Here is a 25,191-nt window from a genome sequence, read left to right as displayed (position 1 = left end):
GATCTGCATGGAGGAATGGGCCAAAATACCAGCAACAGTGTGTGAAAACCTTGTGAAGACTTACAGAAAACGTTTGACCAGTGTCATTGCCAACAAAGGGTATATAACAAAGTATTGAGAAACTTTTGTTATTGACCAAATACTTATTTTCCACCATAATTTGCAAATAAATTCATAAAAAATCCTACAATGTGATTTTCTGGAATGTTTTCTCATTTTGTCTGTCATAGTTGACGTGTACCTATGACGAAAATTACAGGCCTCTCTCATCTTTTTAAGTGGGAGAACTTGCACAATTGGTGGCTGACTAAATACTTTTTTCCCCCACTGTATACAGCTGCACCATCGAGAGCATCCTGACTGGTTGCATCAACACCTGGTATGGCAACTGCCGCAAGGCGCTACAGAGTGTAGTGCGTACGGCCCAGTACATCAATGGGGCCAAGCGTCCTACCATCCAGGACCTCTATAACAGGCGGTGTCAGAGGAAGGCCCACATTTTTTTCAAAGACTCCAGCCACCCTAGTGATAGACTGTTCTCTCTGCTACCGCACGGCAAGTGTTACCGGAGCACTTCTGGGTCCAAAAGTCTCCTTAACAGCCTCTACCCCCAAGCCATAAGACTGCTAAACAGTTAATTAAATGGCTACCCAAACTATTTGCATTGACCCCCCGTTTTTTTACGCTACTGCTACTCGCTGTTTATTATCTATGCATAGTCACTTTACACCTACGTACATGTACATATTACCTCAATTTCCTCGACTAACCTGTACCCCCGCATATTGACTCGGTAATGGTACCACCTGTATATATCCTCGTTATTGTTATTTTATTGTGTAACGTTTTTTTAACTTCAGTTTATTTAGTAAATTCTTCTTAACTCTTATTTTTCATAAAACTGCATTGGTAAGGTTGTATTCGGTGCATGTGAAAAATAAAATTTGATTTGACACACACAGAGAGCAACCTGTGTGTGTATGTGTTTGTGTGTGTTCAGGGCCGGCCTTAGGTTTTTGGGGTCCGTAAGTGAGATTTAGTTGCATTTCATGCATTTTACCATAGAGCAGAGAGAATAATTTACAGTTTTACAGCTAATTTCCTGCAATTCTACACATTTTGACAATACTTATTCCATGTTAATGATATCTGAGTGAGAGGGATTAACAAAATGCCCGGTCGCTATTCGGCTATGATTACTACAAGTTTAGATAGCTGGCTAGACTAACTTACCAATCGAAAAATTGTAAGCTGACATGCTAATTGAATGACTGTCAGTGACTGACATAACAAGAGAAAAACTGCAGATGCACAACCACATTTCTAAATGGCACCTTGTGTATTCTAATATTATAACTCTCAACAGTAAGTTGAGACCCCGACTGTGTTCCTAAACTCCCCCTAGCAGCCGGGGGCCATAAGCGCTTATGCCTGGAGCCTTCCTGTGTGTGTGTGTGAGTGTGTGTGTGTGTGTGTGCACGGTCACCCACAAAGCATTTTGTCAAAGCTGTTTAATGCTGAGTGGTTTACACAGAGAACCTGGTATATAGGGTGAATACAAACACAGGCACAGCGTACATCCAGCATGAACCCACTCTCCCACACTGCTGAGACCTGGATGTGTAATTGATTCATTAACCTTGGAAAAATCAGTTTAGGAAATCACATACTAAGACTTTCAGTGTGTGTGCCTACGTACAGTACATGCCCATGTGTATGTCTTTCATTCTGTGTGTCTCTGTGTGTGCCTCACCGTCCATGTCCAGTCTCTGCATGATGATGGCCAGCTCCACCTCACTGGGCATGTATCCCAGAGACCTCATAGCCATGCCCAGCTCCTGCTTAGAGATGAACCCGTTCCCATCCCGGTCCAGCACCCGGAACGCCTCCCGGATCTCTGCACAGGGACACACATACACTGAGTGTACAAAACATTAAGGACACCGGTCATTTCCATGACATAGACTGACCAGGTGAATCCAGGTGAAAGCTATGATCCCTTATTGATGTCACTTGTTAAATCCACTTCAATCAGTGTGAAGGTGAGGAGACAGGTTAAAAAAAAAGATTTTTAACCCTTGAGACAATTCAGACATGGATTGTGTATGTGTGCCATTCCGAGGGTGAATGGGCAAGACAAAATATTTCAGTGCCTTTGAACAGGGTATGGCAGTAGGAGCCAGGCGCACCGGTTTGTGTCAAGAACTGCAACGCTGCCGGGTTTTTCACGCTCAACAGTTTCCCGTGTGTATCAAGAATGGTCCACCACCCAAAGGACATCCAGCCAACTTGACACAACTGTGGGAAGCATTGGAGTCAACATGGGCCAGAATCCCTGTGGAACACTTTCAACACCTTGTAGAATCCATGCCCTGACGAATTGAGGCTGTTCTGAGGGCAAAAGGGGTGGGGTGCAACTCAATATTAGGAAGGTGTCCTTAATGTTTTGTACAATCAGTGTACACAGGCATGAACACAGACACAGGCACACACACATGCACGTACAGTATGTGGTTGATTTTGCAAATACACTTGAAACTGCTTTTTATCTATCAGAATATTTTCTTCACTGTCTGGAAACAAATCTAATAGAGGCTGAGACCATACTATTTAAGAACATATAAAAAAAAATATCGGTTTCCCCAAATACCAGAGGGGAGATTACCACCACGGCATAAAATGTGCTATTTTAGTTTAAAATGAAATTACAGAAATTGTGCCTAAGGTATTTTACATAACATTTCACATGATAAAAACAAATACCATGCTTTTTTTTACTATTTTGAAGTTTTCTTGATTATATGTATTCATCATTGTCATGTCTAAATGTCCATATATGCCTTGATGATACTCAGAAACATGTATTTACCACATTAAAATCTTAAGAACAAGCATATAAGATTCACATATGGAAAAAATCATCAATGTCAATTGTAATTGAATACACCTTTTTCTAAAAAATATGTACCGTGGTGGTAATGACAGAGTGTGGTGGAAATGACATTTCATATAAAACAACTGATGATCCATTTTCTCAATCTCTTGCTCTGTGACGTAAAAGAGCTACACATTTGACTGCTCTTTTGAAAGTTCCTCGTAGAACACTTTTCCGTTCTGAAGGTACTTTCCTTTTGCCACCATGGAATCAGCTTTTCTCTTCACAGCTGCACCGATTACATCCGCAGGACCTTTCCCATGTCCAGCCTCCCAAAAATTCCAGGTGATCTTCTGAAACCCCAGTTGAAATGGAATTGTGCTCAGGTAGAATAAATTATTATTGAATCTGTACTGTGTGGTTGGTCCATCACAAACAACATGGAGGACAGTGGCAGATGGATTCAACTCATGGAGGTGGGAGAGGACTTTGGAGAGATTGCTGAGGGGTCATCATGCATTGATGAGCTGACTGAGCACACTGACACAACACCTTCTTTAGTGTATGCAACCCCAGTGTGAATTGTTGTCTGCTGGTGAACGTCACCAAAATGCACTGCCTGTATTTCAGAGGCATACTTGCATAGGTAGTTCTCGCCGAAATCCACATGGAGGATGAACTCATCTTCTCTAAGATTTTGTGTGTTGCAAACCAGCTAGCACCTGCGTCCTTGTATAGATAAATTCCCGCCCAAGAACGGGAAACTATAAAGATATGTGCTTATCACCCAATGCTATGGAATTCAGACTGTCTACACTGCGCTGTGTAACTCCATTATTCTCTCTGAGCTCAGAAGTAAAGAATCTTGGTTTGACTTGGACTCCAGCAGATCCTTACTTTATAATATCCACCACAATTTGGCACCCCAGACGGGACTGACGTATCGTTGACCAGCGGCTCTGAGGGTAAACTGCCGGCAGAGGCTCACTGCGCTGTGAGTATAGGGTAAGTTCCTCCTCATCAAACGAGGGAACGGAGACCCCCGCCTGACGTCCACGGGAGTTGAGGGTCAGCGATCACTCAGTCGATGTTTTACTAAGCTGGTGAGTTATCATTCGAAGATTCTTTATGAATTAAATCACTTTGCGCTAAGTGACAGAGAAAATGATCATTAAAATAAGAGGAATTGGGCATTCCTAGATAACTTTGCGCTAAGTGATAGATCAAATTGCCCGCAGAACAGGGGTGCTGTGGGTGGCTATGATTAAGCTGAGGACAGTGATACCTACTATCCACCACCACCACATGTGACAGCATCTAACCTGCAGGGTAGGGGAGGAAACTCAAGATAGGATGAGGAGGAGGTAGAAGGAAAAAACAGCCAACAATGCCACTTTGGTGAGTACCCAATCGTATCTTCTAACAGTGCAGATTCACCTAATATGAATGTGTGTGTGGGCGGTGTGAATATTTCCTTCTTGGTCGATTCAGGGGCAACCATTTCTATTTTATCTAAATGTAACAATTTTTAAAAGTTCCGTTGTCAAAAGATGTAATAAAGACCGTTGGGGCTTCTGGCATTCCAATGGTAGAGAACCTTACTAAACCTCTGTTGGTCAAACTTGGTGATAAAACTTTGAATCATCATTTTATTTATTCTCCTAACTGCCCTGTAAATGTAATGGGAAGAGACCTATTGTGTAAATTAGGAGTTAACATTTCTTGCAGTGAGGAGGTGTCACGATCGTCTGACGAATGAGTAGACCAAAGCGCAGCGCGTTGAGCGAACATGACTTTATTTAATTAAAGCCTGGAACAAAACAACAAATAAAGAACGATACGTGAAGTCCTCTGTAACACTGACAGAACATGGAACAAAAACCCACAAACACAAGGTGAACACAGACAGTTTAAATATGGCTCCCAATCAGAGATAACGAGCCGACAGCTGACACTCGTTACCTCCGATTGGGAGTCATTTGACCAAACAAGGAAAACACAACCAATGACAACCCAACCAAACAAAACACAACCAAAACGAACACACCCTGGCTCAAAATACAAAGTCCCGGAGCCAGAGCGTGACAGTACCCCCCCCTAAAGGCGCGGACTGCGACCGCGCCTCAAAACCCCAAATAGGGGAGGGCTGGGTGGGTGTTGCTTCTCGGAGGCGGCTCCGGCTCCGGGCTTGACCACCACCCTACTTCAATCCCCCCGTAATGGCCCCGATCCGATCTGACCCAGCTGGCTGGATCAGGACTGACGACGCGCACCCCTGGCTTAGCGCGTGAGGCAGGAACGGACCGGACCTGGCTGACGATACGCACCCTAGGCTTGGTGCGTGGAGCCGGAACGGACCTCACCAGGCTGACGACTCGCATCCCTGGCTTGGTGCGAGTAGCAGGAATGGGCTGGACCAGGCTGACGACTCGCACCCTTGGCTTGGTGCGAGTAGCAGGAACAGGCTGGACCAGGCTGACGACTCGCACCCTTGGCTTGGTGCGAGTAGCAGGAACGGGCTGGACCAGGCCGACGACTCGCATCCCTGGTTTGGTGCGAGTAGCAGGAACGGGCTGGACCAGGCTGACGACTCGCACCCCTGGCTTGGTGCGAGTAGCAGGAACGGGTTGGACCAGGCTGGCGACTCGCACCCCTGGTTTGGTGCGAGTGGCAGGAACAGGCCGGGTCGGGCTGGCGACGCACCCCGTAGGCTTTGTGCGTGGAGCAGGAACAGGCCGGGCTGGGCTGGCGACGCACACCGTAGGCTTTGTGCGCGGAGCAGGAACAGGCCGGGCTGGGCTGGCGACGCACACCGTAGGCTTTGTGCGTGGAGCAGGAACAGGCCGGGCTGGGCTGGCGACGCACACCGTAGACTTGGTGCGTGGAGCAGGAACAGGCCGGGCAGGGCTGTCGACGCACACCGTAGACTTGGTGCGAGGAGCAGGAACGGGCCGGGCAGGGCTGTCGACGCACACCGTAGGTTTGATGCGTGGAGCAGGAACAGGCCGGGCAGGGCTGTCGACGCACACCGTAGACTTGGTGCGAGGAGCAGGAACGGGCCGGGCAGGGCTGTCGACGCACACCGTAGGTTTGATGCGTGGAGCAGGGACAGGCCGGGCTGGGCTGGCGACGCACACCGTAGGTTTGGTGCGTGGAGCAGGGACAGGCCGGACCGTACTGGGAACACACACCACTGGCTTTAAACGGGGATCAGGAACGGGCCGGACCGGACTGGCAATCCACCTCAGTCCCTCTCGCCGTGCCTCTAAGACTTCCTTCCCTCCTCTCGCCAATGGCTCCCGTAACCCGGTGGCCTTCTCTCCTCTTCTCCTATTTCGCGCTGTGGCAGCCTCCTGCTGCCCAGTCGCCCATGCCGTGTGCCCCCCCCTAAAAAATTATTGGGGGTGCCTCTCCTCCGTCCGACGATGGCACTGCTGACGCCGCTGCTCCTCTCTCGCCAGGGCCTTGATCCTACCCCAAGGTCCCTTGCCCCCGAGCATGTCCTCCCAGGACCACACTTTGCCCACCTGGGCCATCGCCAGCCTCTCTATCTCCTTTCCCGGCGCTTCCTCCCATGTCCAGTCTGCCTCCGTCTGGACACGCTGCTTGGTCGTTGTATGGTGGGTTTTTCTGTCACGATCGTCTGACGAATGAGTAGACCAAAGCGCAGCGCGTTGAGCGAACATGACTTTATTTAATTAAAGCCTGGAACAAAACAACAAATAAAGAACGATACGTGAAGTCCTCTGTAACACTGACAGAACATGGAACAAAAACCCACAAACACAAGGTGAACACAGACAGTTTAAATATGGCTCCCAATCAGAGATAACGAGCCGACAGCTGACACTCGTTACCTCCGATTGGGAGTCATTTGACCAAACAAGGAAAACACAACCAATGACAACCCAACCAAACAAAACACAACCAAAACGAACACACCCTGGCTCAAAATACAAAGTCCCGGAGCCAGAGCGTGACAGGAGGGCCTGGAAGTAACTGCTCCAAGCATCAGTATTTATACCGCCCCGAAGTGCTAGGCCACGATTGGTATTATTCATGTGGGTGGTAAGATGAGACCTGTTGGTTTCTACTCTTAACGCCTCTACGGTTGCGCGTGGACTGCTCCCTTGCCTCCGCGCTGTGGCGGCAGCAACGGAGGCAGTGTTGGCCTGTGCTGACATTGTAGCTATGCGGCCCTTGACTGTTCATGTGCCTCATTCTGTCTTCTCCCTTATCTCACAGACAAGGACAGCACATCTCACCCCCGCAAAACTGTTACATTGGCAGAATGTGTTATTAACCATGTCTCATGTTACTCTGAAACGCTGCACTGTCTTAAACCCTGCAACCTTACTCCCCACACAGTCTGACGGTGATGCACATGACTGCAGTGAGGTTGTTGACCTCGTGTAAACCACGCCCTGATCTCCAAGATGTGCCAATTCCTAACAGTGATTTAATCTATTTCATTGATGGTTTTGCTAAACGTTCTTCTTCAGGTGATCCAGTTGCATCTTATGCTGTGTGTACACCCCACAGTACTGAGGAGGCAGCCAGACTGCCCTCCCACTAGTCTGTACAGGCAGCTGAACTGTTTGCTCTCACACGTGCCTGTGTGTTTGGAAAGGGAAAGTCCCTCACAGTGTATTCTGACTCTCAGTATGCTTTGGTGTCTGTCACAATTTTGGAACCCTGTGGCAACATTGTGGTTTCCTCACCTCAGCTGGTAAACCGATAGCACACCATAACATGGTTAAAGAACTGCTTGAGGCAGTACTCCTGCCCTCCACACTTGCAATTTGTAAATGTGCAGCTCATACTAAACACACTGACCATGTTTCCCTAGGAAATGCTGCTGCAGACTGTGCAGCAAAAGCGGCTGCCGATTCCCCTACCTCCCCTCTCCTTGTGATGGCATGCATTGACCCTGTCTCTCTCTTTCCTTGAATTATGTCTCTCTGCTACAACAGGGGGTGGATGCAGTGAAAAATAAAGATTGGCAGCAAACATGCACGCGTGACCCCTCTGATGGTGTCTGGAAGGGCAAATTGTCACATGGTTTGGACCATGTGTCAAAAGGGGGAACACATTTGGGTTTACTACTTTTTCTGCTTTTTTTGTAAACTATGTTCTATTTGTGCAGCCCATAATGTTGGAAGACCTGTACCCATGCCTGTTTCAGCTCACCCCACACCTGAGATGCCTTTCAGTCACTTGATGATAGGATTTTGTCGAACTCTTTCCTTGTCAAGTACTGTCTAGTGATAGTGGACATGTTTTCTAAATGGATAGAGTGCTTTTCATGCAGGCATGCATCATCATTTGCAGTAGCTAAAGCACTAATGAGAGAAATTGTTCCCAGCTGGGGGATTCCGACAAAACTCTCAAGCGACAATGGCTCACATTTTGTAAATAATATAATAAAATAGTTTATCTGAGTGTCTAGGCATTGACCTACAAACTCATTGTTCATATCATCCGGTCAGTGGGGGTGCGGTAGAACGTGCCAATCAGACCGTGAAAATAAAGCTATGCAAAGTTATGGCTGAGCAATGGCTGAGGAAAATAGTGGAGGAGACTTCTCTCCCATGGGTTACCGTCTTCCCACTGGTTTTGATGTATATGAGAGGTAGAGCCCATTGCTCTACTGGTTTGTCGCCCCATGAAATACTTACAGGAAGGCCGATGAAGATGGACAACGTGGTGGTGAAACAGGCCCAGTTTACCTTGACGGGTGTGGACGACCAGATGGTAAAGTACAGTTGAAGTCGGAAGTTTACATACACTTAGGTTGGAGTCATTAAAACTCGTTTTTCAACCACTCCACAAATGACTTATTAACAAACTATAGTTTTGGCAAGTCGGTTTGGACATCTATTTTGTGCATGACACAAGTAAGTTTTCCAACAATTGTTTACAGACAGATTATTTCACTTATAATTCACTGTATCAAAATTCCAGTGGGTCAGAAGTTTACATACACTAAGTTGACTGTGCCTTTAAACGCCTTGGAAAATTCCAGAAAATGATGTCATGGCTTTAGAAGCTTCTGATAGGCTAATTGACATAATTTGAGTCAATTGGAGGTGTACCTGTGGATGTATTTCAAGGCCTACCTTCAAACTCAGTGCCTCTTTGCTTGACATCATGGGAAAATCAAAGGAAAACAGCCAAGACCTCAGAAATGAATAATTGTAGACCTCCACAAGTCTGGATCATCCTTGGGAGCAATTTCCAAACGCCTGAAGGTACCACGTTCATCTGTACAAACAATAGTACGCAAGTATAAACACCATGGGACCACGCAGCCGTCATACCGCTCAGGAAGGAGACGCGTTCTGTCTCCTAGAGATGAACATACTTTGGTGTGAAAAGTGCAAATCAATCCCAGAACAACAGCAAAGGACCTTGTGAAGATGCTGGAGGAAACAGGTACAAAAGTATCTATATCCACAGTAAAACGAGTCCTATATCGACGTAACCTGAAAGGCCGCTCAGCAAGGAAGAAGCCACTGCTCCAAAACCACCATAAAAAAGCCAGACTACGGTTTGCAACTGCACATGGGGACAAAGATCATACTTTTTGGAGAAATGTCCTCTGGTCTGATGAAACAATGACCATCGTTATGTTTGGAGGAAAAAGGGGGACGCTTGCAAGCCGAAGAACACCATCCCAGCATCATGCTGTGGGGGTGCTTTGCTGCAGGAGGGACTGGTGCACTTCACAAAATAGATGGCATCATGAGGAAGGAAAATTACGTGGATATATTGAAGCAACATCTCAAGACATCAGTCAGGAAGTTAAAGCTTGGTCGCAAATGGGGTCTTCCAAATGGACAATGACCCCAAGCATACTTCCAAAGTTGTGGCAAAATGGCTTAACGATAACAAAGTCGTTGGCTATTGGAGTGGCCATCACAAAGCCCTGACCTCAATCCTATAGAAAATTTGAACTGAAAAAGCGTGTGCGAGCAAGGAGGCCTACAAACCTGACTCAGTTACACCAGCTCTGTCAGGAGGAATGGGCCAAAATTCACCCAACTTATTGCGGGAAGCTTGTGGAAGGCTACCCGAAACGTTTGACCCAAGTTAAACAATTTAAAGGCAATGCTACCAAATACTAATTGAGTGTATGTACACTTCTGACCCACTGGGAATGTGATGAAAGAAATAAAAGCTGAAATAAATCATTCTCTCTACTATTATTCTGACATTTCACATTCTTAAAATAAAGTGGTGATCCTAACTGACCTAAGACAGGGAATTTTTACTAGGATTAAATGTCAGGAATTGTGAAAAACTGAGTTTAAATGTATTTGGCTAAGGTGTATGTAAACTTCCGACTTCAACTGTATATGAACTAAGCAAAACTCTGAAGTATATCTATACACAGGTGCGAGCTGCACCTTTGAGAAAGACTCTGCCTGGGCCAGAGACCCTAGTGTTGGAAGAAGGTCCCGAGCCAAAGGGACTGACGCCGACCCGGAGTATACGCTCAGAAGTTAGAAGCAGCAGACAGGGGAGGGCATTGAAGGAACCCCCCCTGTCGAAGAACAGCCAAATGTATTTCTGAGTAGAGATGAGTTGGTGGCTTAAGCAACAGTTGGTGAGAGGTCATGTTGGGTCTGTGGGCTTGCTCCTCAAGGGCGAAACAAGGGACTACCATATATGGGGGTCCCCCTGGGAGTGAATTACACACTAAGTGTGATGTCATTCCTGCCCTTTATTAACACCTATCCCCCAAAGAGACCAGATGACATTACCTTTTACCAGATGTATAAAGCCCCAAACTCTGTGATGCTTATGCACGTCCTGATAATAGTAATAACCCCCCTATCCCTATTGTGGGTTCTCTGGTGGCCCCCTGGTGTATTAAAGGGAAAGGTAGTAATAATGTGGGAGAGACAGCCTGCAACTGTACACTGGGTTTGGAGGATGGATAATGCAACTGTACACTGGGTTTGGAGGATGGATAATGCAACTGTACACTGGGTTTGGAGGATGGATAATGCAACTGTACACTGGGTTTGGAGGATGGATAATGCAACTGTACACTGGGTTTGGAGGATGGATAATGCAACTGTGTCTGTAGCAGTTGTCTTAGCCATTGCATTGATTTTTCTGCTCATCCTCATGTTGAGGTTTTGCTGTAATATGTGTTTAAACTGGTAACAAATTCAAGGCCATATGTAATGTTAACTGTTGCCATGACCAGGGCCAGAATGCAGGTTGTGAAGGATTAGCTGAGCTACCCTTTACTGCTGAAGACAGTGATGTCTGGCCTGACCTTTACCCAGTGCCCAATTGGGCTCCAACCCATCACCCTTCAGCTCTTGAAGAATAACCTATTCTTTGAATGTTTATATTAACATTGTACCTAATCATCAGCAGAAACTGGCAAGTTAGAACTGTATATGATGTGTAAAGAGTTGAAGGTTTTAAACTCATTCTCACAACGGATTACACTTACAAGGAAGAATTGGTGGACTACAGGATATGATGCCTTTAGAAGCTTGCTACATTTCAAATTGATTAAATAATTGTTAAGGGATTAACAAAAGGGAGGCGTGTAATGGGGAATTTTAATTGTATGTGTCCACATAACGGAGTATGTGACTAACCTTGTGAAACCGTGTGAAACTATCCGATTATCATCTCCTGTTCTTGGGAGTATCATCCTGTGATTGTATACACCTGTCAACAACGGGTGTGGCTGAAATAGCCGAATCCACTAATTTGAAGGGGTGTCCACATACTTTTGGCTATGTAGTGTATCATATATTTACAGTAATCAGTTAAATTAGACATTGAACTTGAACCCTGTAAGAATCCTGGATCTAGCTGTCGGACAGGTTTTTGTTTAGAGAGTTCAGAAATGCAATGTAACAACATAACATTTCGTGTCTCCTTATGTTACGGGGTGAAAACAGTTTTCATGGGCACACAAATCCCCCAAAATGTATGCAATTGTAAAATCAAATGCTTCTTACCGAAAGAGTCACCTTACCTTGATACTTAAAACTTAAATCGATACTGTCATTAATGTGGTTCTTCAATAATTATGCATAATACTTGTTGGATGTGCATATGGTGTTGAGCTGTTTAATTACGCCATTATATTTTCACACATCATCATCTGATCCAGGAAGGAATTTTCTGAATGACAGTCAAGTGACTAACAGCTGTTGTGATAGCACATGTGACTCAACAACAGCCCAGAGTTGGAAAGAAAGGTGTTCATGAGGAATGTCCAGAATATTTTGGTGTCTCATTCATTATGCTGGTAAAGACAGTTGTGCCTGGATCCACCTTGGATCTAATATCTAGTGAATTAATGTTGATCATCTGTTGTTGTCTGCGGTATACAGAAGATAGCCCTTTGGTAAAAGACCAAGTCCATATTATGGCAAGAACAGCTCAAATAAGCAGAGAAACAACAGTCCACCATTACTTTAAGACATGAAGGTCAGTCAATATGGAACATTTCAAGAACTTTGAAAGTTTCTTCAAGTTCAGTCGCAAAAACCATTTATTAACTGCAAAGACAATCTATTGATCTACTGGAATTTTTTTAAGGACAGACTAACTTTCTGGTTTGTCAGCTTATTCTGAAGAGAAATGTATGTTTAAAAAAATTATTTTTGCAGACAGTCATGTTCTTTTGATGAATGTTTTAACAATTTCCACAGTAGGAGAGTGTCACGCCCTGGCTCTGGGGACTCTTTAATGTTGAGCCAGGGTGTGTAGGTTTATTGTTTAGTTTTCTATGTGTTTCATTCTAGATCGTTTATTTCTATGTTGGCCAGGGTGGTTCCCAATCAGAGACAGCTGTAGCTCGTTGTCTCTGATTGGGGACCATACTTAGGCAGCCTTTTGGCTTGTATGTTTTGTGGGATCTTGTTCCGGAAGGTTTGTGTTCAACCCAGGACTTCAGGTATCGTTTGTTTTGTTGTTTTGGTTTGTGTTGTGTACTGAAATAAAAGAATGTACACATATCACGCTGCGCCTTGGTCCGCTTCATCTTACAACGATCGTGACAGAAGATCCCACCAAAAGAGGACCAAGCAGTGTGTCCAGGAGCAAACGCCGGAGGTTACGTTAGTAGATGTCCTCCTCGGTTGGGGGAGAATCACGGAGGAGGAGGCCGTCCGTTACCAGAGGGCGATGAATGAAAATGCCCAGGCAGGAGAGGAGAAACGGCGGCAACCGTGCCGACGACGGACACCCGAGAGGCAACCCCAAGACATTTTTTTGGGGGGGCACACGGCGTGGACGACGGGGCAGCAGGAGGCAGCGACAGGGCGTATCTGCAGACTAGGAGAGGAGGCCACCAGGTTACGGGGGCTATTGGTACAGAGGGAGTAGGCGTTAATTGGTCAGAGGGAGGAGCTACAGGAGGCATTAAGGGAGAAGGAGAGTGTAGAGGCACGGCGAGAGGAACTGGTTAGGCAGCAGAGGGAGCGGAGGTTTATGAGGAAACCCAGTCCCGCTCCTCGCACCAAGCAAGTGGTGTGTGTCACCAGTCCGGTACGGCCCGTTCCTGATCCCCGCACTAAGCCAGTGGTGCGTGTTCCCAGTACGGCTCGACCCATTCCTGCTTCCCGCACAAGGCCAGTGGTGTGTGTTCCCAGTACGGTCCGGCCCGTTCCTGCTCCCCGCACTAAGTTAGTGGTGCGTGTTCCCAGTACGGCCCGACCCGTTCCTGCTCCTCGCACTAAGCCAGTGGTGCGTGTTCCCAGTCCGGCCCGACCCATTCCTGCTTCCCGCCCAAGGCCAGTGGTGTGTGTTCCCAGTACGGTCCGGCCCGTTCCTGCTCCCCGCACTAAGTTAGTGGTGCGTGTTCCCAGTACGGCCTGACCCGTTCCTGCTCCCCGCACCAAGCCAATGGTGCGTGTTCCCAGTCCAGCCCGGCCTGTTCCTGCTCCCCGCACCAAGCCAATGGTGCGCGTCGTCAGCCCGGTCCGGCCCGAGTGACCATCGGGTTCTTGGTCACCTCCGGCACCGGTCAGCTGCTCCACTCCGGAGCCAGAGCATTCCGCTCCACCGGTGTCCAGTCCAGCTCCGGCCAGCGGGGCCAGACCAGACCAGGGGCGCTACGGGGGGGTAGAAAGAGAGTGGTGGTCACGCCCGGAGCCGGATCCGCCGCCGAGGCGGAATGCCCACCCGGCCCCTCCCCTGTTGTGTTTGGTTGGCGCGGTCGCAGTCCGCGCCTTTGGGGGGGGGGGGGGGGGGGGGGTACTGTCACGCCCTGGCTCTGGGGACTCTTTAATGTTGAGCCAGGGTGTGTAGGTTTATTGTTTAGTTTTCTATGTGTTTCATTCTAGATCGTTTATTTCTATGTTGGCCAGGGTGGTTCCCAATCAGAGACAGCTGTAGCTCGTTGTCTCTGATTGGGGACCATACTTAGGCAGCCTTTTGGCTTGTATGTTTTGTGGGATCTTGTTCCGGAAGGTTTGTGTTCAACCCAGGACTTCACGTATCGTTTGTTTTGTTGTTTTGGTTCGTGTTGTGTACTGAAATAAAAGAATGTACGCATATCACGCTGTGCCTTGGTCCGCTTCATCTTATAACGATCGTGACAGAGAGAGTGGGGTAAGTTGAGCTGTTTTTACATTCAGCACCACTACATTAAGGGAAATATAGTTTTTCTAACAAATATATCTGCATATATTTCAGGATGTTGTGTATCCCTGGAAATAATCAGAATTAATGTAAACATTTTGAAAACTGCTATTTCAGTTATCAGTTCATATGAATATTCTCTCTTCATTGATTTGGTTGACTTATTTCAGCAATTTGAGGCTTTTTTGGTTGTTGTCTAGTGTGGTTTTTATATTCAGGAGTAATCCTGAATCACTATAAAAAAAAAGTAAAATAGTTATTCTTGAGTATTTTTTTAACAGATCTGAAATGTCATTCAAAGTGCAAAGTGTAGCAATGCGGTTGAAATCAGGCATTGACACAGACACGGTTGTGGTGGCATAGCAGGAAGATCAGAATGCCTTGAACCAAGAGGTTGTGAGTTACAGTACATGAACATGCACAATGCAATCATGTATGTCAAAGTGTGTCAAATATGTATACTGAACAAAAATATAAACGCAACATGTAAAGTGTTGGTCCCATGTTTCATGAGCTGAAATAAAAGATCCCAGAAATGTTCCATCCGCAAAAAAAACGTATTTCTCTCAAATGTTGTCCACAAATTTGTTTACATCCCTGTTAGTGAGCATTTCTCCTTTGCCAAGATAATCCATCCACCTGACAGGTGTGGCATATCAAAAAGCTGATTAAACAGCATGATCATTACACAGGTGCACCTTGTGCCGGGGACAATTAAAGGCCACTCTAAAATGTGCAGATTTGTCACACAGCACAATGCAACAAATGTCTGAAGTTTTGAGGGAGCTTGGAATTGGCATGCTGACTGCAGGAATGTCCACCAGAGCTGTTACCAGATAATTTAATGTTAATTTCTCTACCATAAGCTGCCTCCAACGTCGTTTCAGAGAATTTGGCAGTATGTCCAACCGGCCTCACAACCGCAGACCACGTGTAACCATGCCAGCCCAGGACCTCCACATCAGGCTTCTTCACCTGCGGGATCGTCAGAAACCAGCCACCCGGACAGCTGATGAAACTGAGGAGTATTTCTGTCTGTAATAAAGCCATTTTGTGGGGAAAAACTATTTCTTATTGGCTGGGCCTGGCTCCCCAGTGGATGGGCCTGGCCCACCCATGGCTGCACCCCTGCCCAGTCATGTGAAATCCATAGATCATATACTGTATGATTTTTTTCCTATTCAAGAAAAGTGGGGGAATAGGGTTTGAAATGATTAAAATGTAAATATATATAATAATATAATCTAAATATAGTATCAATCTATTTATAAACAACTTAATATATGATTTCACCTTTTTTATAACTGTAAAATAAATATGATCATACTTAGTGACAGTACAAAATTGGCACCATTTCATATAACTGATAACAGAGTATTTTCTGCCCAGCATCCTCTGAGCGACGCCATTCAAACGCCTGCTGACTCGTTACAACTTCAGCTTTAAGCACAGAGTGACTTCGTCCCTCTCTGACCAAGAGAAAGTGGTATTTTTTCAATTCGAATAAATTATTTGGTATTTTCTCATGTTGAGAGCTATGAATCCACCTGAGAACATCACAGTGAGATGAGACCACTTATGCTGCAATCTCTAGATAGCTTGGATCTCCCATTTCATATGCAGTATTGCAAGCAGAGCTGCAAGGTTCACAGCCAGAGGAAGTCAATCCTTTGTCTGGATAGGCCAGAAAAGGTGATGTGTAGCTCCCTATGCAAATGAGGTGTCAGATTTCCCATACTGCATCTCATTTGATAACGGAGAGCGGCATGTGAAGCTGGACAACCAGAGCTTTCACAGAGTCACAGCAAATTGATGTTGCGCCATTCACAGAGCACCTGTACACAAAAATATTGATCGGAACTGGTAAAGAACCGCTCATCCCCTAAATAGGGGACTTTACATCTAAGAGGTTTTAAACCATCAAGGCGATTTTGCCCTCTGGTGGGTATTATCGGAACATTTTAATCTTGCTTCTTGAGCAAACTAAGGGTGATTTATCTATTTGACAATCATTCCGTACAACTGGAATAAGTTGGCCACCCTACTATAAAGGCCTGATTGGTGGAGTGCTGCAGAGATGGTTGTCCTTCTGGAAGGTTCTCCCATCTCCACAGAGGACCTCTGGAGCTCTGTCAGAGTGACCATCGGGTTCTTGGTCACCTCCCTGACAAAGGCCTTTCTCCCCCGATTGCTCAGTTTGGCCGGGCGGTCAGCTCTAGGAAGAGTTTTGATGGTTCCAAACTTCTTCCATTTAAGAGGCCACTGTGTTTTTGGGGACCTTCAAAGCTGTAGAAATGTGTTGGTACCCTTCCCCAGATCTGTGCCTCGACACAATCCTGTCTCAGAGCTCAACAGATAACTCCTTCGACCTCATGGTTTGTTATTTACTCTGACATGCACTGTCAAATGTGGTACCTTATATAGACAGGTGTGTGCCTTTCCAAATGATGTCAAATCAATTGAATTTACCACAGGTGGACTCCAATCAAGTTGTAGAAACATCTCAAGGATGATCCCTGGAAACAAGATGCACCTGAGCTCTTTTTCAAGTGTCATAGTAAAGGGTGTGAATACCTACAGTGTATGTAAATAAGGTATTTCTGAATTTCATTTTTAATACATTTGCAAAAAAATTTAAAACCCTGTTTTCGCTTTGTCATTATGGAGTATTGTGTGTAGATTGATGAGGGGAAAAAATATGTAATCAATTTTAGAAAAAGACCTTAACGTAACAAAATGTGGAAAAAGTCAAGGGGTCTGAATACTTTACGAATGCACTATACATTTCTTATACAACGGCTGGGTCTAATCCTGGAGGCTGATTGCTTAAAACCGCATTCCAGCCGGTGTCTATTCCACAAGTTACCACCGGCTAAAGCTATGACGTTGAAATGCCTATTTCAAATCAAATCAAATGTTATTTGTCACATGCGCCGAAATGCTTACTTACAAGCCCTTAACCAACAATGCAGTTCAAGAAATAGAGTTAAGAAAATATTTACTAAATAAACTAAAGTAAAAAATAAAATAAAAAGTAACACAATAAAATAACAATACCAAGGCTGTATACAGGGGGTACCGGTACCGAGTCAATGCGCGGAGGTACAGGTTAGTCAAGGTAATTTGTACATGTAGGTAGGGGTAAAGTGACTATGCATAGATTAATAGTCCAGGTGGCCATTTGATTAATTGTTCAGCAGTCTTATGGCTTGGGGGATAGAAGCTGTTAAGGAGACTTTTGGACCTAGACTTGGCGCTCCGGTACCGCTTGCCGTGCGGTAGCAGAGAGAACAGTCTAAGACTTGGGTGACTGGAGTGTGACAATTTTTTATGGCCTTCCTCTGACACCGCCTAGTGTATAGGTCCTGGATGGCAGGAAGCTTAGCCCCAGTGATGTACTGGGACGTATGCACTACCCTCTGTAGCGCCTTACAGTCGTATGCCGAGCAGTTGCCATACCAGGCGGTGATGCAACCGGTCAGGATGCTCTCGATGGTGCAGCTGTATAACTTTTTGAGGATCTGGGGACCCATGCCAAATTGTTTCAGTCTCCTGAGGGGGAAAAGGTGTTGTCGTGCCCTCTTCACGACTGTCTTGGTGTGTTTGGACCATGATAGTTTGTTGGTGATGTGGACACCAAGGAACTTGAAACTCTCGACCCGCTCCACTACAGCCCCGTCGATGTGAATGGGGGCATGTTCGGCCCTCCCTTTCCTGTAGTCCACGATCAGCTCACATTGAGGGAGAGGTTGTTGTCCTGGCACCACACTGCCAGGTCTATGACCTCCTCCCTATAGGCTGTCTAATCATTGTCGGTGATCAGGCCTACCACTGTTGTGTTGTCAGCAAACTTAATGATGGTGTTGGAGTCGCGCTTTGCCACGCAGTCATTGGTGAACAGGGTGTACAGGAGGGGACTAAGCACGCACCCCTGAGGGGCCTCCGTGTTGAGGATCAGCGTGGTAGATGTGTTGTTGCCTACCCTTACCACCTGGGGGCAGCCCATTAGGAAGTCCAGGATCCAGTTGCAGAGGGAAGTGTTTAGTCCCAGGATCCTTAGCTTAGTGATGACCTTTGTGTGCACTATAGTGTTGAATGCTGAACTGTAGTCAATTAACAATATTCTCACGTGTTCCTTTTGTCCATGTGGGAAAGGGCAGTGTGGAGTGCAATTGAGACTGCGTCATCTGTGTATCTGTTGCGGCGGTATGCTAATTGGAGTGGCTCTAGGGTTTCCGGGATAATGTGGTGATGTGAGCCATGACCAGCCTTTCAAAGCACTTCATGGCTACCAACGTGAGTGCTACGGGACGGTAGTCATTTAGGCAGGTTACCTTTCTTGGGCACAGGGACTAAAGTGAATTGCAAAAGTATTCATCCCCCTTGGTGTTTTTCCTATTTTGATGCATTACAACCTGTAATTTAAATGGATTTTTATTTGGATTTCATGTAATGGACATTGGGTGAAGTGAAATGAAAAAAATTAACTTGTTTCAAAAAATTCTAAAACATAAATAACGGAGAAGTGGTGCGTGCAAATGTATTCACCCCCCTTTCTATCAAGCCCCTAAATAAGATCTGGTGCAACAAATTACCTTCAGAAGTCACATGTGTGCAATCTAAGTGTCACTTGATCTGTCACATGATCTCAGTATATATACACCTGTTCTGAAAGTCCCCAGAGTCTGCAACACCACTAAGCAAGGGGCACCACCAAGCAAGCGGCACCATGAAGACCAAGGACCTCTCCAAACAAGTCAGGGACAAAGTTGTGGAGAAGTACAGATCAGGGTTGGATTATAAAAAAATATCAGAAACTTTGAACAACCCATGGAGCACCATTAAATCCATTATTAAAAGATTGAAAGAATATGGCACCACAACAAACCTGCCAAGAGAGGGCCGCCCACCAAAACTCACGGACCAGGCAAGGAGGGCATTAATCAGAGAGGCAACAAAGAGACCAAAGATAACCCTGAAGGACCTGCAAAGCTCCACAGCAGAAATTGGAGTATCTGTCCATAGGACCACTTTAAGCTGAACACGCCACAGAGCTGGGCTTTACGGAAGAGTGCCAGAAAATAGCCATTGCTTAAAGAAAAAAATAAGCAAACACGTTTGGTGTTCGCCAAATGGCATGTGGGAGACTCCCCAAACATGTGGAAGAAGGTACTCTGGTCAGATGGGAAAATGCTAAGTCTGGCGCAAACCCAACACCTCTCATCACCCCGAGAACACAATCCCCACAGTGAAGCATGGTGGTGGCAGCATCATGCTGTGGGGATGTTTTTCATCGGCGGGGACTGGGAATTGAAGGAATGATGGATGGCACTAAATACAGGGAAATTCTTGAGGGAAACCTGTTTCAGTCTTCCAGAGATTTGAGACTGGGATGGAGGTTCACCTTCAAGCAGGACAATGACCCTAAGCATACTGCTAAAGCAACACTTGAGTGGTTTAAGGGGGAAAATTTACAGTTGAAGTCGGTAGTTTACATACACTCGTTTTTCAACCACTCCACAAATTTCTTGTTAACAAACTATAGTTTTGGCAAGTCGGTTAGGACAGGCTTACCTTCAAACTCAGTGCGTCTTTGCTTGACAACATGGGTAAATCAAAAGAAATCAGCCAAGACCTCAGAAAAAACATTGTAGACCTCCACAAGTCTGGTTCATCCTTGGGAGCAATTTCCAAATGCCTGAAGGTACCACGTTCATCTGTACAAACAATAGTACGCAAGTATAAACACCATGGGACCACGCAGCCGTCATACCGCTCAGGAAGGAGACGCGTTCTGTCTCCTAGAGATGAACGTACTTTGGTGTGAAAAGTGCAAATCAATCCCAGAACAACAGCAAAGGACCTTGTGAAGATGCTGGAGGAAACAGGTACAAAAGTATCTATATCCACAGTAAAATGAGTCATATATCGAAATAACCTGAATGGCCGCTCAGCAAGGAAGAAGCCACTGCTCCAAAACCGCCATAAAAAAGCCAGACTACGGTTTGCAACTGCACATGGGGACAAAGATCGTACTTTTTGGAGAAATGTCCTCTGGTCTGATGAAACAAAAATAGAACTGTTTGGCCATAATGACCATCGTTATGTTTGGAGGAAAAATGAGGTTGCTTGCAAGCCGAAGAACACCATCCCAACCGTGAAGCACGGGGGTGGCAGCATCATGCTGTGGGGATGCTTTGCTGCAGGAGGGACTGGTGCACTTCACAAAATAGATGGCATCATGAAGAAGGAAAATTATGTGGATATATTGAAGCAACATCTCAAGACATCAGTCAGGAAGTAAAGCTTGGTCGCAAATGGGTCTTCCAAATGGACAATGACCCCAAGCATACTTCCAAAGTTGTGGCAAAATGGCTTAAGGACAACAAAGTCAAGGTATTGGAGTGGCCATCACAAAGCCCTGACCTCAATCCTATAGAACATTTGTGGGCAGAACTGAAAAAGCGTGACCCAAGTTAAACAATTAAAAGGCAATGCTACCGAATACTGAATGTGATGAAAGAAATAAAAGCTGAAATAAATCATTCTCTCTACTATTATTCTGACATTTCACATTCTTAAAATAAAGTGGTGATCCTAACTGACCTAAAACAGGGAATTCTTACTAGGATTAAATGTCAGGAATTGTGAAAAACTGAGTTTAAATGTATTTGGCTAAGGTGTATGTAAACTTCCGACTTCAACTGTAAATGTCTTGGAATGGCTTAGTCAAAGCCCAGACATCAATCCAATTGAGAATCTGTTGTATGACTTAAAGATTGCGCGGAACCCATCCAACTTGAAGGAGCTGGAGCAGTTTTGCCTTGAAGAATGGGCAAAAATCCCAGTGGCTAGATGTGCCAAGCTTATAAAGACATACCCCAAGAGACTTGCAGCTGTAATTGCTGCAAAAGGTGGCTCTACAAAGTATTGACTTTGGGGGGGGGTGAATAGTTATGCACGCTCAAGTTTTCTGTTTTTTTAGTCTTATTTCTTGTTTGTTTCACAATAAAACATATTTTGCATCTTCAAAGTGGTAGGCATGTTGTGTTGACCTGTTTAAAGGTCTTGCTCACATCGGCTACGGAGAGCGTGATCACACAGTCATCCGGAACAGCTGGTGCTCCCATGCATGCTTCAGTGTTGCTTGCCTTGAAGCGAGCATAAAAGGCATTTAGCTCATCTGGTAGGCTCATGTCACTGGGCAGCTCGCGGATGGGTTTCCCTTTGTAGTCCGTAATAGTTTGCAAGCCCTGCCACATCCGACGAGCGTCAGAGCCGGTGTAGTAGGATTCAATCTTAGTCCTGTATTGTCGCTTTGCCTGTTTGATGGTTCATCTGGTGGCATAGCAGGATTTCTTATAAGTGTCCAGATTATTTTCCCACTCCTTGAAAGCGGCAGCTCTAGCCTTTATCTCGGTGCGGATGTTGCCTGTAATCCATGGCTTCTGGTTGGGATATGTATGTACGGTCACTGTGGGTACGACGTCGTCGATGCACTTATTGATGAAGCCGGTGACTGATGTGGTATACTCTTCAATGCCATTGGATGAATCCCGGAACATATTCCAGTCTGTGCTAGCAAAACAGTTCTATAGTGTAGCATTCGCTTCATCTGACCACTTCCGTGTTGAGCGAGTCACTGGTACTTTCTGCTTTAGTTTTTGCTTTTAAGCAGGAATCAGGAGGATAGAATTATGGTCAGATTTGGAGGGCGAGGGAGAGCTTTGTATGCATTTCTGTGTGTGGAGTAAAGGTGGTCTAGAGTTTTTATCCCCTCTGGTTGCACATGTGGCTGGTGGAAATGAGGTAAAACTGATTTAAGTTTGCCTGTATTAAAGTCCCCGGCCACTAGGAGCGCATCTTCGGGATGAGCATTTTCTTGTTTGCTTATGGCCTTATACAGCTCGTTGAGTGTGGTCTTAGTGCCAGCTTCGATTTGTGGTGGTCTCAGAAGGCGCCCCCTGTATTTCCGTCTTTTCTTCACTCGAATGACGGGGATTTGGGCCTGGTCTTGGAGAAGCAGTATATCCTTCGCGTCTGACTCATTAAATAAATAATCTTCGTCCAGTTTGAGGTGAGTAGTCGCTGTTCTGATATCCAGAAGCTCTTTTCGGTCATAAGAGATGGTAGCAGCAACATTATGTACAAAATAAGTTACAAACAATACGAAAAAACACACAAAATAGCACAGTTGGTTAGGAGCCCGTAAAACGGCAGCCTTCCCCTCCGGCGCCATTCTGTGCCATCTCCTGTGTGTGTGTGTGTGTGTGTGTGTGTTTGTGTGTGTGTGTGTGTGTTTGTGTGTGTGTGTCCATTACATGAAATCCAAATGAAAATCAATTTAAATTACAGGTTGTAATGCAACAAAATAGGAAAAACGGCAAGGGGGATGAATAATTTTGCAAGGCACTGTATCTACCTTTGTCGAATGCACTGACTGTAAGTGACTTTGGATAATAGCGTCTGCTGAACGACCAAAATCTAAATGTAGATATCCGTGGACGTTGAAATCAATGCCGGTCCAGACCGCACCAAAAAAAGACAAAAAAAAGACATCCAAAAGACGTCGCCGTCGGTCCGTGGTTAGTGGGATCTCATCAACATCTTGAGCCAAAGCTGTTAGGTTACCCAGGATCTAATGCCACCTGCACCATGCCTCCTTTGTTATTTACTCTGTTCCATCTCACTGCACAATCCACTGTCTTTCCAGCTTTAGTTTGAAGTGATTGTGTCAGCTGTGTTGTTGGCTAGCTCCTCTGAACAACAGTGTCCTGACAAGAGAGCAAATATTCTATTCCAGGCGAAATCGTGCATCATTAGCTCATTATTATGGATGTATCCAAATAAATGTCACTAGAAAACAGCTTAAACAATCGCAAATGCAGCTACTTTGCTGTTATTCTGGCTGTTTGACATTTACATTTTAGTCATTTAGCAGACGCTCTTATCCAGAGCGACTTACAGGCGCAATTAGGGTTAAGTGCCTTGCTTAAGGGCACATCGACAGATTCTTCACCTAGTCGGCTCGGGGATTAGAACCAGCGACCTTTCAGTTACTGGCACAACGCTCTTACCCACTAAGCTACCTGCAGCCCCTGACTGTAAGTTAGCTGTAGTTGACTAGCTAGCAAACAAGGGATAAGAACGTTGCCAGCCAGTATGGCAATGGAACGTTTTGAACAAACGACTGGGTCGCGTACAGAACAAAAATACTTAACGACTGGGTCGCGTTGCTGCCAACCGAACCGATAGAACGAACGACCAGCCGGCTTGGGCCTAACAACACCCGTGCCAATATATCCTCCAAACCCCGGCTTCTCTGGCATTTTCACTTAAATAAAGGACAACGGCCAGTGTTATATCACAATGGAATATTCACAGTGATATCTGTCCAGCTAAAGTTGACCTACAAGCAGCCTGTGATTGTACTGAATATGATCTGATTGCAGTAGTGGTGAGTGGGTAATTTCACTGTGGAAGCCCCCCCCCCCCCAAAAGCCATATTACAACCTATGTGTTGTGATACTTGCGTTGTTTGCTCTATAACCTGTTAGTTCATATGCCTTGCGACCGTGATATATAGGCCTAAGGGCCAAGACAATAACAAGACACAGTGGAAGAATAAATTAAACCACACCTTTGTTTTATCACAAAACTGGATAGCAACCTCTGTCCAGTGAAGTCCACAAAGCATATTGCATGTACAGTAACAGACAGTTACATTACCTACAGCATGGTCAAGCAAGTTAATGTTTCCGACATTTTCGGACCACTAAACAACTATTGATTTAGAACCAGAGAGAGTTACTGCAAGTCGCAAAGAAAACAGGAGCTGCCTCCACTATTCCAGCACCATTTCAACTTCAACATTTCAACATCATCAAATCCTCTGCTTAGGCTAATACAGTGACAACTAAAAGATACCAACATTTAGATACACAATTTAGTCCAATCAACGTAAGCTAAATATGATGTGGCTGTCCATGGTTCTGATTTCTGTGTGTGTGTGCGTGTGTGCGCGTGTGTTCGTGCAAGTAGAAAAACATGTTGACTCACCCTACTAGTAGAGAAACACCAATGCCATCCTCTTCTATTTCATGTTGATGAAACAGACTATGACTCTGTCATACAGTACACACTTATTTTTTATTGTTCTAGGCTACCTGGCTAAAATGCTTGCTCGCTAGCCTAACTTCCTTCATGGGCAACGTTAGCTAGTTAACATTAGCCTTCTACATCTAGCTACATATTGAACATCCATCCTCTCAGGTCAGGGGCACAACAACATATTAATTAATGGTTGGATCAGAATCACCGTTATAATCATTGGCTAGTATGGAAAATTAAGTAAAACCACAAGTCCAAATTCCTATCTCCATCCATGGCTAATTTAGGAAAGGGCCAATTTTAGCTAGAGAACAACACAATGAGATACAACAATTCAAGTTTTTCTGTTAATTACGTATGCTCTCAATTGGATTTGATAGGAGTGATGCCAAATCTTAGTTGGCTTTCCTTGACACTTTTTTTTGGTGCGCCAGGACCATTCACAGTTGAGCTCAATTGGCACATTTTTTATACTTTTTTTGTCAAGGGAGGCCAGATGCTTGCTGGCTTCCCTTGCCTTCAATGCTACGTGTGGCAACAATGTCATACTCGTTTGGACAAGACAGCATCAAATAGATGGC

The 25,191-nt window shown here is 45.3% G+C and overlaps 1 protein-coding gene across 1 annotated transcript in view; it reads right to left on the bottom strand.

Moving 5' to 3' along the window:
* LOC311142160 (calcium-binding protein 8-like) overlaps positions 1-25,191 on the bottom strand; it is a gene marked incomplete at both ends in the record, with an annotated part of 89,813 nt that overhangs the window by 40,931 nt on the left and 23,691 nt on the right. The window contains one exon of the mRNA XM_084177751.1: positions 1,754-1,897. Coding sequence (XP_084033877.1) covers positions 1,754-1,897 — 144 coding nt within the window. The remainder of the gene's footprint in view (positions 1-1,753; positions 1,898-25,191) is intronic.

This window comes from Coregonus lavaretus, assembly GCF_964263955.1.
Source record: "Coregonus lavaretus genome assembly, chromosome: 15".
Classification (NCBI taxonomy): domain Eukaryota; kingdom Metazoa; phylum Chordata; class Actinopteri; order Salmoniformes; family Salmonidae; genus Coregonus; species Coregonus lavaretus.
Note: the sequence above shows the minus strand (reverse complement) of the source record. Positions and strands in the feature narration are given on the sequence as shown.